This window comes from Saccopteryx bilineata, chromosome 4 (genome assembly GCF_036850765.1).
Source record: "Saccopteryx bilineata isolate mSacBil1 chromosome 4, mSacBil1_pri_phased_curated, whole genome shotgun sequence".
NCBI lineage: Eukaryota > Metazoa > Chordata > Mammalia > Chiroptera > Emballonuridae > Saccopteryx > Saccopteryx bilineata.
Window position 1 is genome coordinate 78,126,332 of NC_089493.1, and position 18,577 is coordinate 78,144,908.

Genomic DNA, 18,577 nt, shown 5'->3' on the forward strand with positions numbered 1-18,577 from the left:
GACCTTTGGGCTCAAGCCAGTGACCATGGGATCATGTTGATGATCCCACACTCAAGAGACGGTGATCCCACGCTCAAGCTGGCAACCTCAGGGTTTTGAACCTGGGAGCTCTGTGTCCCAGGTCGATGCTCTATCCATTGCACCACCACCAACTGGGCAATTCCCTTCTCTTGTCTGCGTCCATAGGCTTGAAGTGATAGGCAGTGGGAACTCTGATGAACAAATCATATGAAAGTTGGGGTATTTATTTTTTGTTTTCTAAATAGTATCGCAAGCATGGGTCATGTGTGATTTTATTGCTCTCCTTGTTCATTGTTTTGGAGGGGGAAATTTTAGGGAAGATGCAAAATCAGGTCATTGCCATTCTCTTTCTGGCTTAGTATATCTGAGATAATTTTTATTTTTTGCAAGAACTCTCAAATGAAAAAACTAAATATTTTAGTAGCTATGGGACAACAAATAGATGAAAATACTCTATACATTTCTTAATTATAGCATTATAATGATTTTTAAATATATTTAATAGAAAATCTCAATACTCAAGTATTTTGGGTACTGTACAGATTATTTTTTGCACACTTTACAATCTGTTCTCTGTTAGCACAAAATTTTAAAAACTGCTATTTAAAAATTAAAGTATTTTTCAAAAATTTATTAATTTTGAAGGCCCATTTTTGTTGTGGTTAGTATTCAGGTGTTTGGTTTTTTTTGTTTTTTCTTTACAGAGACAGAGAAAGAGTCAGAGAGAGGGATAGATAGGGATAGACAGGAACGGAGAGTAATGAGAAGCATCAATCATTAGTTTTTCGTTGCGACACCTTAGTTGTTCATTGATTGCTTTCTCATATGTTCCTTGACCGTGGGGCTACAGCAGACCGAGTAACCCCTTGCTCGAGCCAGCGACCTTGGGTCCAAGCTGGTGAGCTTTGCTCAAACGAGATGAGCCCACGCTCAAGCTAGCGACCTCGTGGTCTTGAACCTGGGTCCTCCACATCCCAGTCCGATGCTCTATCCACTGCTCCACCACCTGGTCAGGCAGTAGTCAGGTTTTTTATGTATCCAGTTTCCATTACATTAAATGCAATTAAGGTTGATGTGTTAGGGAACATTTATTATTTGAGTCATCTGTATCATTTTACCTTGCTTTGTAATATATTTTGAAATCAAAACAGACTCATTTTTCATTTATTAGATGCATACTTCTACTGGAGGAGGTTTTTGTGACTGTGGAGACACAGAAGCATGGAAAACTGGCCCTTTTTGTGTAAATCATGAACCTGGAACAGCAGGCACTACAAAAGAGGTAAGAATATTTGTTTTTGTTTTTTAAATACTAATTACCTTAAGCTTGTTAAAATTAGGTAGAAATAAATACTGTGTGTATGGCTTAAACTGAAAATCATTGAGAACCTTGATAATGAATTCATAATGAAAAGGTAACTTAGAATATTTTTTGTTAAGTTGTCAATTTGCTGAGTAAGACTAAATAATATATATTTAAGCTAAAAGAAAACAGGAAAGTATTATTGATGGAAGCCAAGTGTAATAAATTAGAACAGAATAGAATTGACAAATAAATTTTATAATTTTCTTTAAAAAGTCAACAAATTATTTACTATACATCCTCATCAGAGAATAAAAGTAATCCAGCTCAGATAATTAGGAGAATGAGGAAATAATTATAGAACCACTGAAGGAATTATAAAAGACTCTATATGACTCTAAATATATTTGAAAATGTATTATTTTATCAAACAATATAAAGTGCTATAGTTTATTTAAAAACAGAACACTTGAGGCCCTGGCCGGTTGGCTCAGCGGTAGAGCGTTGGCCTGGCGTGTGGGGGACCCGGGTTCGATTCCCGGCCAGGGCACATAAAGAGAAGCGCCCATTTGCTTCTCCACCCCCCCTCCTTCCTCTCTCTCTCTCTTCCCCTTCCGCAGCCAAGGCTCCATTGGAGCAAAGATGGCCCGGGCGCTGGGGATGGCTCCTTGGCCTCTGCCCTAGGCGCTAGAGTGGCTCTGGTCGCAGCATAGTGACGCCCAGGAGGGGCAGAGCATTGCCCCCTGGTGGGCAGAGCGTCGCCCCTGGTGGGCGTGCCAGGTGGATCCCGGTTGGGCGCATGCGGGACTCTGTCTAACTGTCTCTCCCCGTTTCCAGCTTCAGAAAAATACAAAAAAAAAACAAACAAAAAAAAAAAACAGAACACTTGAACATCTTATAACCATTGAAAAAATTCAGAAAATTGTTATGAGACAATACTTTCTAAAATATACCATGTTTAAATAGTTTCACTGATAAATTCTTTTCAAAACTTCAAAAATAAAGAGTTTTTGTACTCTTTAACTGTTTCAGATAACCCTATAGCAACGAATACTTCTAGGGCCCATATTTTGATCTCTTTAAGTATTCCTCACCAAATAAAATTAGGGATTACTGTGAATATACTAGATCCAGGTATTAGTCAGGAATAGGTAAACTTGTAATGATGTGTTTATATCAAGAGAACCTAGTACCCAGCTTGAAAGGGCTCCCATTGACCTACCTGGGTTAAATAATTGGAGGATCAAAAAAATAATAACAACCACTATAATTGTTTGACTCATACTGAATATATAAAAATCTATGAGTTTATAATGAAACTCATGTGAAAGTTAAGTTAAATAGACTAATTGATAGATGAAGTTTGTCACCTTGTGGTTATATCAATTTTTTACTATAAAAATTGGTAGGAATTGTGTTTCATGGCAAACAAGTATTTCCAGTTAATGCGGCAAAGCTCCTCTTTCTAGATGAATTGGAAGGTAATAGAGGAGGGATAATAAAATAAGAAAAATCAACATTTTGCAATTTCTAAGGAAATAGATGATAGATAAGGGTCATTTAATGGATGCGAAAACCATTAAGGCTTGAGTTGATGAGGAACAATGTTCACATGTTCTAAATTGTTATCTCGTACATTACTTACTAGTTACAAGAGAAAAAAAAATGAAACTTTACAATGGAGGTTTCATGCTATCATTACCTGAAACAGTCATGAATATTAGCATCACTACTAATAGTAGAGTATTCCTCATCTAATGTAAAATGTAGTACTTAGTTTAATATCTGAAAATTAATGTAATATACCATATAAATAGAATAAAAAACAAAACCACATGATCATCACAATAGATGCACCAAAAGCATTTGACTAAATCCAACATCATGATAAAAACACTTAATAAACTTAATAGAAGGGAATTTCCTCAAGCTGATAGAGGGCCTATGTGAAAAACTTACCACTATGATTATACTGGATACTGTCTCCCTAATATCAGGAATAAGGCAAAGATTCTGCTTTTGCCAAATCTATTTATTATTGTACTGGAGGTTCTAGTCGAGGCAGTTAGGCAAGAAAAAGAAAAGACCTCCATATTGGAAAAGAAGAAGTAAAACTATATTTACAGATGACATAATTTTGTACATAGAAAATCTTAAGGAATTCACTAAAAAATTATGAGGACTAATAAAGTCAGCAAGATTACAGGATATAAAATTATTATACAGCCTGACCTGTGGTGACGCAGTGGATAAAGCGTCAACCTGGAAACGCTGAGGTTGCCAGTTCAAAACCCTGGGCTTGCCTGGTCAAGGCACATATGGGAGTTGATGCTTCCTGTTCCTCCCCACTTCTCTCTCTCTCTCTCTCTCTCTCTCTCTCTCCATTCTCTATAATGAATAAATAAAATCTTTTAAAAAATTATTATACAAAAATTGCTTGTAGTTCTATACATTGTAGTGAATATTCTGAAGATGAAATTAATGAAAAAATTCATTTACTATAGTATCAAAGAGAATAAAATAGGAATAAATTTTTTTTTTTTTTTTTTTTTTTTTGGTATTTTTCTGAAGCTGGAAACAGGGAGAGACAGTCAGACAGACTCCCGCATGCGCCCGACCGGGATCCACCCGGCACGCCCACCAGGGGCGACACTCTGCCCACCAGGGGGCGATGCTCTGCCCCTCTGGGGCGTCGCTCTGCCGCGACCAGAGCCACTCTAGCGCTTGGGGCAGAGGCCAAGGAGCCATCCCCAGCGCCCGGGCCATCTTTGCTCCAATAGAGCCTCGGCTGCGGGAGGGGAAGAGAGAGACAGAGAGGAAGGAGGGGGGTGGGGTGGAGAAGCAAATGGGCGCCTCTCCTATGTGCCCTGGCCGGGAATCGAACCCGGGTCCCCCGCACGCCAGGCTGACGCTCTACCGCTGAGCCAACCGGCCAGAGCCAGGAATAAATTTTTAAAAGCATAAAATTTATATTCTAAAAACTATAAAAATGGTTGAAATTTTAAAAAGATGTAAATAAATGGAAAAACATGTCATATTTCTGGACCAGAAGAGTTACTGTTGTTACTGTGGCAGCCCTTTGTGGGTTTTTTTCCCCCCAGTATCACCAAGGAATTAATTCAGTTCTTCGTCATCACTGATCAGATGTCTCAAAAATTTATACTGAATTTCTATTGGATTTTTTTTTCTTAAAGAGCAATTTTTCCTGTTTAGTCCTTTGTTTAAATAGCTTATTGTGGTATAACTTGGGTACTATATAAGAAAATCTACCCTTTTAAAGTGTACATAGTTCAGTGTGTATTTTTAGTATATTCAGAGTTAAATTATAGAACATATTTGTCACCCCCAAAGAAACCCTATACCCATTAGCCGTGGCTTACTTTTCTTCCCCTCCCTCCCTCCCTCCCTTCCTCCCTCCCTCCCTCTCTTCCTCCTTCCCTCCCTTTCTTTTTTCCTAAGACAATATCTATTTATTAGCTCATAGTTCTGTAGGTCAGAAGTCCAATCATAATGTGGCTGAGTTCTTTGCTCAGAATCTGACATAGCTGAAATCAAGTTATTAGGTATGTAGCCTTTCTTTCTTGGGGCTCTGGAGAAGATCTGCTTCCAAGCTTATGCACATTGTTAGCAGAATTTAAGACCTTTTGGTAATAGAACTGTAGTCCATATTTACTCTCAGCTGGAGCCTAGTCTTATGGGCTCCCAGAGGCTGCCCATATTTTCAGTCAACAAAGGCAAATCTCCCTCAATGTAACAATCCCCTGCTCTCCATTTCTTTCAAACTCCCCAGCCTTAGGCAACTAATTTATCTATGTAGATTTGTCTATTCTGGACATTCTATATACATGGTATCATATAATATGTGTTCTTTTATGATTGGCTTCTTTCACCTAGCATGTTCTCAAGGTTCATCCATGTTGTAGCATGTGCTTTATTACTTTTTATGACCATATATTTCAATGTATAGATATATACTACATTTTATTTATCCATTTATTAGTTGATGGACTTTTGTTTATTTTCACTTTTTGGCTATTATTCTGAATAGTGCTGCTGTGAACAGATGTGTATAAGTTTTTGTGCAGACATATTGTATACATTTCTCTTGGATATATGCCTAGGAGTGGTATGGCTGGGTCATATGTTAACTATGCTTAACATTTTGAGTATCTGTTAAACTTTTCCAAATTGGCTGCACTATTTTACATTTCTACCAGCAGTATATAAGGGTTCAAATTTTTCCACATCCTGGCAAACACTTGTTATTATCTACCGTTTTGATTATAGTTACCCTAACAGGTGTGAAGAGGTATCTCATTGGGATTTTTTTATATCTAAAATTTTTTTAAATGTATTGATTTCAGAGAGAGAAAGGGTGCCAGAGAAAGAGAAACAAAGAAAAAAAGAAACATCGATTTGCTGTTCCACCCATTTATGCACTCATTGGTTGATCCCTATATGTGCCCTCTCGAGATCAAACCATGGCACATTGGGACGATACCCCAATGAGATACCCAAGGCAGGGCCTCATTGTGGTTTTGACTTGCATTTCCTTAATGGCTTATGATGCAGAGCATTTAGATACATTTTTTTTTTAGCTCCATATCATAAGGCTTGAACAAGCCTTTTATTAAGGAGGTGATGTTCTGTAGTAAACATATTTATGGGAGTTAAAAGAGCTAGGTTTAGTCTTTCTTCTACTATTTATAGGCTCTTTGACCTTGGAAGGGTTTTGTATTCATTAAATGTCATTAATTTTATTTCTGCAGAGTGGCTATGAGGATTAGTTGAAATAAATTAGAAAAGTTTTTTGTAAACTATAAGGGATAACCAGTAGTTATCTGATATCATGATTAGGCTTTTCAGAAAGGCAGAGAACATTGATATGAGAGAACATTACTAAAAGGAGTGGGGACATGGTTCTGCCTCCTTTTCTTTCTGTAATCTGTAACATCAACTTGACAACAGGGAGTTAAGATAAACTGATATGAATAGCAGTCCTTTTGAGGGCAGTTTGATTTTATTCCTGGAGGATGGTGTAATAAACTTATTAAAATAATTATTATAAATTAATAACATTATTTTCCTTATCCATTTATTTGTATACAGTGTTTGTTTTTCTCTACTTTCTTACAGAATTTACGTTGTCCATTGAATGAAGAGGTGATTGCCCAAGCCAGGAAAATATTCCCTTCAGTGATAAAATACATCGTAGAAATGACCATATGGGAAGAGGAAAAAGAGCTACCTTCTGAACTCCAGATAAGGTGGGACAATTTTTCAAAAGGTAGAAGTTTTAGCAATCATCTTTTTTTTCCCTCCTCTTTTCCAAGTGAGAGGAGGGGAGATAAAGAGACATACTCCTACATGCGTTCCCACTAGGAACCATCCAGCAACCCATGTCTGGGCAGATGCTCTGCCCATCTTGGGCCATGCTTGCAACCGAGGTATTTTTTAGCACCTGAGGTAGAGGCTCCATGGAGCCATCCTCAATGCCCAGAGCCGATGTGCTGAAACTAGGCGAGCCATGACTGTGGGAGAGAAAGGGAGAAAGAAGGGAAAAGGAGACTTTACCACTTAAAGACACAGTCATTTCTTCTTCTTTTTTTCTTTTGCCGGTCACTTCTTCTTATGTGCTCTGACTGGGAAATTGAACCTGTGATATCCATACACTGGGCCAATGCTCTACCTCTAAGCCAACTGGCCAGAGAATGATCATTATTTATATTGCAAAATGAGTATTAGAAAAATAAGTGTTCTTGTTGTTCTTATTTACTGCTTAATTTATTATCATTATGAAAATTGTATAGACAATTATTTCTTGGGAATACTTCTAAAATAACCATTTATATGAGATGCTGTGTTAGGCATAAACAAAAAGAAGAGTCTAGTCAGGAGCTTCTGATTTATAAGAAAAAAACACTTTGGGAGTCTTTTTTTTTTTTTTTTTTTTTTTTGTATTTTTCTGAAGTGAGAAGCGGGGAGGCAGAGAGACAGACTCCTACATGTGCCCAACTGAGATCCACCCGACAAGCGCACTAGGGGGCGATGCTCTGCCCATCTGGGGTGTTGCTGTTACAACTGGAGCCATTCCAGTACCTGAGGCAGAGGCCATGGGGCCATCCACAGCACCCAGGCTAACTTTGCTCCAGTGGAGCCTTGGCTGTGGGAGGGGAAGAGAGAGATAGAGAGAAGGGAGAGGGGGAAGGGTAGAGAAGCAGACGGGTGCCTCTCCTTTGTGCCCTGGCCGAGAATTGAACCCGGGACTTCCACATGCCAGGCCGATGCTCTACCACTGATACAACTGGCCAGGGCCACTTTGGGAGTCTTGTTCTAAATGATTTACGAGTCCCTAGAGAAGTAAATTGCCCAGTTTGATACTGGCTGGTACCACTCTCCATATTCTCCAGAGGTTTTTGAACAAAGGTAAGGACTTTGGAGCACTGCGTTTTCCTTGAGCCCAAGTCTTTATGATCAAAACAAGTTTGATGGTGGCAATGAGGAGATGGCCCTTTTCCCTGTGCTTTGGTATATAGGATTATTTCAGTTATAGATACTTCACATTTTTAAGTCCAAATCCAGCTATTTCTAAGAGCCACAAGTCTTTCAGTGACAATAATGTTTGCTCTTAACTTACAAATGCAAAAGGAAATTCTAGATCTGATATGAAGATATAATTTGGGCCTGTGGGAATTTTTTTATCTGTGTAATCTTAGCAGTTCACAAAATTGCATCACAAATCTAATACTATTCTTTCTTATTTGAGTTTACCAGGTTTTCTTGGTTTGTTTTATTTTAGGAGAGAGAATTAGGAAATTTATTGTATAAAGACTTGACTTCGGTGGGCCATAAACAGCTAGAGGAAATAAAGGTCATCAGAGGTTGTGTCTACAAAGGTTTTAATTTGAAATATGTGAAAACATTAGTTACACCCTTTAAGAAATTATGTTGGTCAACATAATACTAGTTAGAAATCGCCCTGCCTAAAAAGGGAGAGTTGCTTGAATGTGGGTGTGTAAGTAGGCAGCATGTGGGTGTGTATGTTGGAATTCAGATTCACAGGTCTGAATTCTAGTCCTTCTTACTGCTTATAGGCATTGTGACCATGAAGAAGTCCTAAGCTATAAGAGCTTCCATATCCTAAGCCAGGGGTCCCCAAACTGCGGGCCGCATGTGGCCCCCTGAGGCCATTTATCCGGCCCCCACTGTACTTCTAGAAGGGGCACTTCTTTCATTGGTGGCCAGTGAGAGGAGCACAGGATGCGCACGGAACACTGCAGTACTGTATGTGGTGGCGCCGCAAAGCACGGTGTCGCTCACGTATAGTACTACTTCCGGTGATGCGAGATGCACACGTCAGGGCTCTGGAAGCGCGTCATATGACGCACATCCAGTCTGTGGCTGCAGCACCCCACATTGAAATACTTTTAAGTTTGTTGATTTAAATTTACTTGTTCTTTATTTTAAATATTGTATTTGTTCCCATTTTGTTTTTTTACTTTAAGATATGTACAGTGTGCATAGGGATTTGTTCATATTTTTTTTTGCAGTCCGGCCCTCCACAGCCCTCCAACGGTCTGAGGGACAGTGAACTGGCCCCCTGTGTAAAAAGTTTGGGGACCCCTGTCCTAAGCTATAAGAGGCCCAGAACAATCTGCTTCTTAGAGTTCTGAGGATCAATAATTGAGCATATTGTAAACTGTTTAAAACTGATAACATTTAAATTTGTGTAACTCATGATAGCTGTTTTCATATATTTTATAAGATTCTCACACCATTCTCAAATGTAGACATACTCTTCTTAGAGATGGAAGAAGTCATCTCAACAAGATTAAAAGCTTTAACCGCTTATGTATATATAAGGTCCTTCACTCAGTCAGATAGTAGTGCTGGCCCTTTAAAGCTGTACACTTGAGAAAAACTTAAATGTACTATAAAACCAGAGCTATAAGGTAAAACAAAAAAGAAATTCAATAAAAACTAAATGTTAATAAAATCTTACTATTATTGCCTGCTTGAAGGTTCTGTGTCCAAGGCCTGTGTCCCCTTGGAAAGATGGGAGATTAGCAAATTAAGAGTGGTATTAAAACCATGCTGCCACTAAACTGAGAGGAATAATTTATATCTGGAAGTGATAAAAAAAAAAAAAGTGGGGCAAAAACATGGAAAAGGTAATGTTTTTATTTGGGTTTCTAAAATTTCACATTACTTTACCACTTAAAATAATTCTCTTTCAGTATTACAGTGGTCCTTTCTCATATGAGTGCTGCTGCTTCAGTACTGTTGTCATGTTATTTTAGCCTATTTTTTACATTTTCCTTTACTTATTGCATTATCTGAATGTATATCTGTTTCTTAAGCAGGGAGAAAAATGAAAGATACTACTGTGTTCTTTTTAATGATGAACACCATTCATATGACCATGTCATATACAGTCTACAGAGAGCTCTTGACTGTGAGCTCGCAGAGGCCCAGTTGCATACCACTGCCATAGACAAAGAGGTTTGTGAGCTTCATTTGAATTATTGTGCTGTCTTAACATCAGCTTTCTGGAAGTCAGATGTTGACTGAGCCCTTGCCAAGTACCTTAGTATTGTGTTAGGTATAACCATCCTCTTCTCATTTCTTATATCCTACGTAAACTAATGAGAACTTGATTTTTCTGTGTGTGTATCATAGTTGTAGATAAATATAACTTCCCTCTTTTAGTCTAAATAATTAGGAAATTGCTGAATGTATTTTACAAAGAGTAGTTAAGAATGTCAGCACTTTAGTCTGTTTCTCTATTTATTGACTAAATAAATGCATGAATTATGAAAAGTTTATTATTTCTTTTTTTGTGTGACAGAGACAGAGAGAGAGAGAGAGACAGAGAGAGAAACAGACAGGGACAGTCAGGAAGGGAGAGAATGAGAAGCATCAATTCTTTGTTAAGGCTCCTTAGTTGTTCATTGATTGCTTTCTCATATATGCCTTGATGTGTGAGGGGGGGACTACAGCAGAGCACGTGGCCCCTTGCTCAGGCCAGCGACCCCATGCTCAAGCTGGTGAGCCTATGCTCAAGCCGGATGAGCTCACACTCAAGCCAGTGACCTTGGGGTTTTGAACCTCAAGTATACAGAAGGAATATTTAGCACAATCCTGCCCTTGAGAGGAGTCTAAATAGTAGAAGAAGCAGCATGGCATTTGTAATTAGTATTTAGTGTAGTGGTTCCAAGGCTTGTGGAAACAATATCAAGGCCACACCTCTGACCCACTAGTGGACCTTCAGTGTGTTATGGAACACATGCTGAGGAACTTTAAGTTCATTCATGAGAAGTATTTAAAACATATAACAGGAGTTTAGTAAACCTAAGTTAGTATTATCAGATAGAAATAGAGGTACACTAACAAAAGTAAAGAACTGACATTCTTGTTAATAGGAAATGCAAAGTCCTAAAGTATAGAAATTCTCTTCCAGTGGTATTACAAGTTCTGAAGCTACATAAAGATGTTAAACATTTATGTTTATCTTCCAGTTATTGCCCATCTTTTGACTTTAACACAGTTGACAAATGATGGTTAATTAAGAGTTCATTAGGTCTTTGAACTATATATTACTTATTGATTGGGATTGTCATTTTGCTAACTTAATTCTCATGTTTGTCTATAATTAGGGTCGTCGGGCTGTTAAAGCAGGTGCTTTTGCTGCTTGCCAGGAAGCAAAGGAAGATATAAAGGTAATTTTCTAAATTAGGGACAAAGTGAATTTAAGAGGAATGAAGATGATAAGAACTCAAGTAAAACAACTATTTTTTAAGTGGTTTGACATACTAAGTAGAGATAGGATTGGGACATTTAGACCCGGATATTTGGAGCTGCAGGGGTTATGTAATTTCTTTTTTTCAAAGAATAGATTACTTAGTTAAAATTATTAAAACTAGTTTGTTTTTTTTTAATATTTCTTTTATTTGTAGAGTCATTCAGAAAATGTCTCTCAACATCCACTTCATGTAGAAGTATTACACTCTGAGGTTATGGCTCATCAGAAATTTGCTTTACGCCTTGGCTCCTGGATGAACAAAATTATGAGCTATTCAAGTAAGCATATAGTCTAATACTGGATTTTTAAAAATAGCAACAGATTTTAAAATATCATTGAGTAGAAAATAAAATTTCCTTTTAAAATACATTTTGACTAATTTTCAGAAATGTATTTCAAGTACTATAAATACTGGTTTATTCTTTGATGTTGACAGAATTATTCTTAATACCAAGTGTGGGAATATCAATGTTAATTTTTAATGGTACAGGAAATATACTTTTGGGAACAATATTATAAGAAAACAAATTATGTGACTTTTTTTTTTGTAGGTGATTTTAGGCAAATCTTTTGCCAAGTATGCCTTAGAGAAGAACCTGGCTCTGAGAATCCCTGTTTCATAAGCAGGTTAATGCTTTGGGATGCAAAGCTTTATAAAGGTATGTGGATCTTTGCTTATGCTGCTTGCCATGAAGTAAAGGAAGATTATGACCTTAAAGTGGAGCTATGATCTCTTTTGTTTATTAATAACAATGATCTTGGTTTATAAGATATTATACTTTAAGGTAAGGTTAACCAATCAATATGTATTCTTCTGTATTAAAACCCAGGGATATTATCTTTTAATTATAGTATCTTTTCATTTAGCCAGGGCCAGTAAAAGCTGTATAAATATGTATTCATGTAGTAGGGCCATTATTAAAACTGTGCTGATACTCATTTTAAAAATCTAAACAAAGAACAAAAAGTAAAAGGTAAGAGAGAAAGGGTAAAGAGGATGGAAAAGGGAAGAATACAGAGTAAGAACAGCTTTGAGTGTAAGAATGAAAAGGAATGGAGAAAGGTTGGGAGAGGTAGAACGAAGTAAAATAATGTAGTAAGAGGGATACAGAAAAAATGAAAAGGCTATATATATATGTATTTTAAATTCTATCTATGAAATACTAATATAATAAATGCTACTCATATTTGAGTACTTGAGGTCTTACTAGCATGTGAAATATTTGTGTAATATTCTGGAATTTTTTTGTCTTGGTGATACTGCCCCCCTTCCCCCCAAAATGATCCATAGGTGCCCGTAAGATTCTTCACGAATTGATCTTCAGCAGTTTTTTTATGGAGATGGAATACAAAAAATTCTTTGCTATGGAATTTGTAAAGGTAATTGCTCTTTATAAATAGAGATAGGAAACCATTTTAACTGAAGTAATAGAAACAAAGGGAATAATTATGAATCAAGAATTTAATTTTATGATCATTTCTTTGTTAAATGTTTTTTTATTTTCACATTTGCTAGTATGGAAACAGTCTGGGAGAAGAGGAAGGTGGAAAATGACCTATTATTTATCTATACAAAACACATTCATTTATCCTTCCTAATCATTTACCTGTTATTAAAATTATAATAAGAGTAGAAGTGACTAGTTGAAAGGCATAGCAGTACCTGACCAGTGGTGGTACAGTGGATAGAGCATCGACCTGGCATGCTGAAGACCCAGATTCGAAACCCCAAGCTCGCTGGTTTGAGTGCAGGCTCACCAGCTTGAGGGTGGGTTGCTGGTGTGAGCATGGAATCATCGAAGGTCGCTGACTTGAAGCCCAAAGTCACTGGCTTTAGCAAGGGGTCACTGGCTCAGCTTGAGCTCCCCCAGTCAAGGCATGTATGGGAAGCAATCAGTAAACAACTAAAATGCCGCAACTATGATTGATGCTTCTCATCTCCTTTCCTGTGCCTCTCTCACTAAAAAAAAAAAATAAGGAAAAGCATAGCGGAAAAAGGAACATATATGAATGCTAAAGGGTGGCTGGAATTAAATGACACAGAAACGAATTTGCAAGTGTTATACTTAATGATTGAGGCTAAAATATAAAGGTTAAACTTAGAGTTTTTTTAATGTTGTTTTATTGATCTATTGTTTATCCTTTTCATTGTTAAATACATTTTTTGTCTTTCCCTAAAGTGAAATTACAAGGTGATACAAAACAGGGACTTCTTTGAATCTTCTGTTTTGCCTTATACAAGATATCCAATAAATACTTGTTGGCTTCCTCTGATTTTGAGTTGCAGGCAGTTCTCTAAAACTTAAGTCAGGAAGTGGTAGGTCCCAGGATAGAATGGGAAGCAGGGTGAAATAATGATTGTCAAAAGCGGATGATGCTGTAGGGTAAGATCCCTCACTCCCTGGATTTTAGAAGTAGATTGTTAAAGTAACTAAGACATTTGGTTTCTTGAAAGATGATGCCAGCTCAGATTTTCAAATCCATTGTTTTAAAACTCTTTAGAGATAAGATATTGGACCATATGTGTGATCTGAATTGAAATTTTTTTTCTTAAAAAAATCAATTCTCCTTACTAAAATAGTATCTTTTTATATGCAATGGTTACCTTTTAAACTTTGTGGGAATTCTTGTGGATAAATTAATTATACAGGTCAAGGGTCTCAGTATATTTGATACATGACTGAATGTATTATTATTTTTTTGTTCTCCTAATATATCAGGTTTTATTTTCAATTGGTACTCACCAGTGTGGATAAGAAGTTATGTACAACCAGCTTCTGTTTAAGGCTGGATTGAATCTGATTGGTTGGTTTTCTGAATCATATCAGTTTATAAATACTTGGAATATAGCCCATGCATGCCCTATGCCGTTGGGATAGAATTTGCTAACAGTTGCCCCAAATTGTGTTTGGAGAAAGGAAATGCTGCACCATCACCGTCCTCTGTGTTTTCTCACCTGTGTTTGTATGTCTTGTGCACTTTTTTTTATGGTTCTCACTCTCAACTCTGCTAGATTGGGCAGCTGAATTCATATTTGGTCTTTTGTTTATTACTCTCTTTCTAATTCTCCCCTTAAGAAAGAGGAATTATAATACTTGTTATCTTAGACATAGAAACGAATTTGCAGCAGCTGTTAAAATTGGGATTTTAAGTTTCAGTAGTTATTTTAAATTGATTCTCTATGTTTATATATTATATCTTTTAGTATTATAAACAGCTACAGAAAGAATATATCAGTGATGATCATGACAGAAGTATCTCTATAACTGCACTGTCAGTTCAGATGTTTACTGTTCCTACTCTGGTATGTATTAATATTTTCTTTGCAGTATTTCTAAGTAAAATTTGTTTTTATTTTTAAGAATTTTGCTTAATGTTGAATCAAAACAATGTCAGAATCACTATGTTAGGCTAATTTCATCTGGAAATTTGAGTAATACTTAAGTGGTATCTGCATGTGAGTAATACACTGATGGTATCCAGAGTAGGCAACTTGTGCAGTGGGAATGATGGCACTGCCATTGTCCTAAAGTCCTGATCCCTACAGGTGGAGTCCAGAACTGGTTTCTCAGTTTCAAGAATAGCTTAGGAGCAGTGCCTTTTCAATACTGAACAAATTTTTTGCTCTTTTTGTTTTGAATTATTGGTTTTGGGGGGGGGGTAGAGAGAGGGTGGTAAGTTAAGATAAAGCAAGAGTACAGTATGACTCCAGCATTGCATTAAATATAGTTCTGCATAGACTTGGGAGGAGAGTGGAGAATTCAGCTTCCTTTTTGTACTACTTCTTTTCCTGTTTCTTTGAGATAGTTTGGCTATTTCTGCTTTCCCATTTCAAAAGTCCAGAGAAAAGGATAGGGAAGACACAATGAATTGGGAGTTAGGGGGAGGTGCCACAAAAAATAATAATGTGATCAAAATTATGAAGTATATCTATGATTGTTCTATTGTTTTTCACTTTGTGATTACCAACACTATATAGATAACCTGAGTAAAGGGTTTCCAGACAGATGTTTTCTAGTTAGGAAGGAATAGAGAAGTTACTACTTTTAGAAAATAACTTTCTCAGAAATTGCTGTTCTGTGAGACTAAGTACTATGTTTGATGCTCAGTAAATATATTAAAAATGACTTACCAACCAAATAAGTTAATACTAAGACTATTCTTGAAATATTCTGCAGGCTCGACATCTTATTGAAGAGCAGAATGTTATTTCTGTCATTACTGAAACTCTGCTAGAAGTGTTGCCTGAGTATTTGGATAGGAACAACAAATTCAACTTCCAGGGTTATAGCCAAGACAAATTGGGAAGAGTGTATGCTGTAATATGTGATCTAAAGTAAGTTGTTTGAGTTAGTATGTGAGGGTACTTATTAAACATAGTGTGCTTATTTGTTCTGCCTTATAATAAACCTCTGATTCTTTTCGTTATCTAGCATTTGCTTTATAATGATGAGACATATAAAGAACTGTTACTGCCCTGGCCGGTTGGCTCAGCGGTAGAGCGTCGGCCTAGCGTGCGGAGGACCCGGGTTCGATTCCGGCCAGGGCACACAGGAGAAGCGCCCATTTGCTTCTCCACCCCTCCGCCGCGCTTTCCTCTCTGTCTCTCTCCTCCCCTCCCGCAGCCGAGGCTCCATTGGAGCAAAGATGGCCCGGGCGCTGGGGATGGCTCTGTGGCCTCTGCCTCAGGCGCTAGAGTGGCTCTGGTCGCAACATGGCGACGCCCAGGATGGGCAGAGCATCGCCCCCTGGTGGGCAGAGCGTTGCCCCTGGTGGGCGTGCTGGGTGGATCCCGGTCGGGCCCATGCGGGAGTCTGTCTGACTGTCTCTCCCTGTTTCCAGCTTCAGAAAAATGAAAAAAAAAAAAAGAACTGTTACTATCTCATGTCAATAAATGTTTTAAGTGAAGGCTTCTTACAGAGTTAAAGGCAGGTTAATAAAGAAGGTATTACCTGATCAGGTGGTGGCGCAATGGATAGCGTGTTGGACTGGGATGCAGAGCACCCAGGTTCGAAACCCCAAGGTCGCTGGCTTGAGTGTGGGCTCACTAGTTGAGCCTGGGGTCACTGGCTTGAACATGGGATCATAGACATGACCCTGTAGTTGCTGGCTTGAGCCCAAAGGTTGCTGGCTTGAAGCCTAAGGTCGCTTACTTGAATAAGGGGTCACTCGCTCTGCCGTAGCCCCAGTCAAGGCACATATGAGAAAGCAATCAGTGAACAACTAAGGTGCTGCAACAAAGAATTGATGCTTCTCATCTCTCTCCCTTCCTGTCTGTCTGTCCCTATCTGTCCCTCTCTCTGTCTCTGTCACACACACACACACACACACACACACACACAAAATAAGTAAATAAATAAATAAAATAATGAAGGTACTGAGGAGTGGCTTGTTACAGGCATGTAGAGTCAAACGAATCTCGAATCTCCGTCGTAATTGCTGTGCCTTCCACTCACTTTCATTCATGCTCTTTGGTTCTGTCTCTCTTGTATATAGTCTGTTCGGTCATAGTTTCAGATGATCTGGTCAATGTGAATTTCTTTTTACCTCCCCTTTTCATACATATGACAAAGTTATTCATACTCATCAGTGATTTCCTAATTTTTTCCTCTGAAGAGAGTATAGAGAATTTCCTTTTAAACTAAAGTGGGAATCATATGATAGATCTTGGGGTCATTGAACCTACAAGGAAATTTATTTTAGAAATAAATGGTGAATATCATAAATGTTATGATGTCAACTATTCAATAAATCGTAAACTTCAAAAAAAAAATTTTTAGGACTATATTAAGACAAGCCCTGGCCAGTTAGTTGGTTAAAGCCTTATCCCTAAACACCAAGGTTGCAGGTTTGATCACATATAGGAAGTGACCAATGAATGCACAACTAAATGGAACAACAAATGAATGCTTCTCTCTCTCTCTCTCTCTCTCCTCTTTTTCCCTCCCCTTCCCTTTCTCTCCCTTCCTCTGACTCTCTAAAAATCAATCAATAAATTTTAAGAAAGAATATATTAGGACAAAATATATTTCATTTAGTTTGTTTTTTAAAATGAAGGATCCAAGGTATAATTATTGCTAGTCCCCAGGGGCAAGAAATCAAATTTTGCCCAGTTCTTCTAATGACTACGTAGGGTATAGAGATGGGGAAACAAATAGGCTTTCAAACCAACCTAGAAATAGTTTAATCTATTTGAAAAATGCATTTCCAGATTTCTGGAAGTATGCATTATTAGATCTTTGATATTACTGAGGAAAATGCTTCCATACCTTTTTAAATTCCTCAATTTCTAAATATGATTCGATGTATAAATCTTCTTTAAAGTTCAGTAAATTGCCTGACCTGTGGTGGTGCAGTGGGATAAAGCATCCAACTGGAATTCCACTGAGGTTGCTGGTTCGAAACCCTGGGCTTGCCTAGCCAAGGCACATATGGGAGTTTATGCTTCCTGACCCTCCCCCTTCCCTTCTCTCTCTCTCTCTCTTTCTCTCTCCTCTGAAAATTGAATACTTTAAAAAAAAATAAAACTTAAAAAAATAAAAATAAAGTTTAGTAAATTATTATGTTATCAATTACATCTTCAATACAAATAAAGATAGTGGAAGAATTCACTAATCATCATTTAGCCATTGTGATTCACAAATTGTGCATAAATTTCATGTTGTGCAAAACAAAAAATACACGAAAACTACAGTGGCAGTGTTTTAAGTTATCAGTGTTAAATCATTGTATTCATCATTTTTTAAAATTTGTTTTTAAATTTTTTTATTGAATTTATCAGGGTGACATTAATCAAATTATATAGGTTTCAGGTGTACCACTGTATAATACATCATCTGTACATTGTATTGTGTGTCTACCACCCTAAGTCAAGTCTCCTTCCATCACCATTTATTTCCCTCTACCCTCTTTTATCTCCCACCACCCCCCTTTCTCTCTTGTAATCCATGTACTGTTGTCTGTGTCTGTGAGGGTTTTCTTTCCTTTTTATTATTATTTTTGCTTAATCCATTCATCCTTTTTCACCCAGCCCTCCAGCCTTCATCTTTTCTAACAGCTGTCAGTCTGTTCTCCGTATCTGTGAGTCTGTTTCTATTTTGTTTGTGTATTCTGTTCAATGTATTCATCATTTTTTGGTCTACTATGCAGAAGAAATGTCTTTTACTCTGGCTCTCATTACTGTGAAATACTTTTTATAACTAAGTTATTTTTATATCCAGAGAAGTGATGTTTAATCACATTATTGTTTTATCATATTTTATGAATCTCTAAATATAGTTATTCTTTATGGTGAATAACTTATAATCAGTACATCCCTAGATGCTTATCCATATGGTAAAACTTTAGAGACCCTGATTTGGAAGGTAGCATTAAAGTTTTCCCACTCTTCTGATGCTTACAACTTCTTTCCTACATCACTACCTGAATAGAGACAAGGGGAAGGGAAGATG

General features: G+C 37.4%; 1 protein-coding gene across 3 annotated transcripts in view; it reads left to right on the forward strand.

Moving 5' to 3' along the window:
• Window positions 1–18,577, forward strand: part of UBR1 (ubiquitin protein ligase E3 component n-recognin 1) — a 181,514-nt gene that overhangs the window by 47,682 nt on the left and 115,255 nt on the right. For 2 of the 3 annotated variants that reach the window (XR_010731307.1, XM_066276885.1), the window contains exons 4-12: window positions 1,193–1,303; window positions 6,461–6,591; window positions 9,685–9,826; window positions 10,981–11,043; window positions 11,281–11,404; window positions 11,678–11,785; window positions 12,418–12,506; window positions 14,332–14,430; window positions 15,305–15,462. Coding sequence is in view for 2 of the 3 variants with exons in the window: in XM_066276885.1 (XP_066132982.1) it covers window positions 1,193–1,303; window positions 6,461–6,591; window positions 9,685–9,826; window positions 10,981–11,043; window positions 11,281–11,404; window positions 11,678–11,785; window positions 12,418–12,506; window positions 14,332–14,430; window positions 15,305–15,462 (1,025 nt within the window). In the remaining variant the exon portion in view is untranslated. The remainder of the gene's footprint in view (window positions 1–1,192; window positions 1,304–6,460; window positions 6,592–9,684; window positions 9,827–10,980; window positions 11,044–11,280; window positions 11,405–11,677; window positions 11,786–12,417; window positions 12,507–14,331; window positions 14,431–15,304; window positions 15,463–18,577) is intronic. The other variant, XM_066276886.1, reaches the window with a different exon arrangement.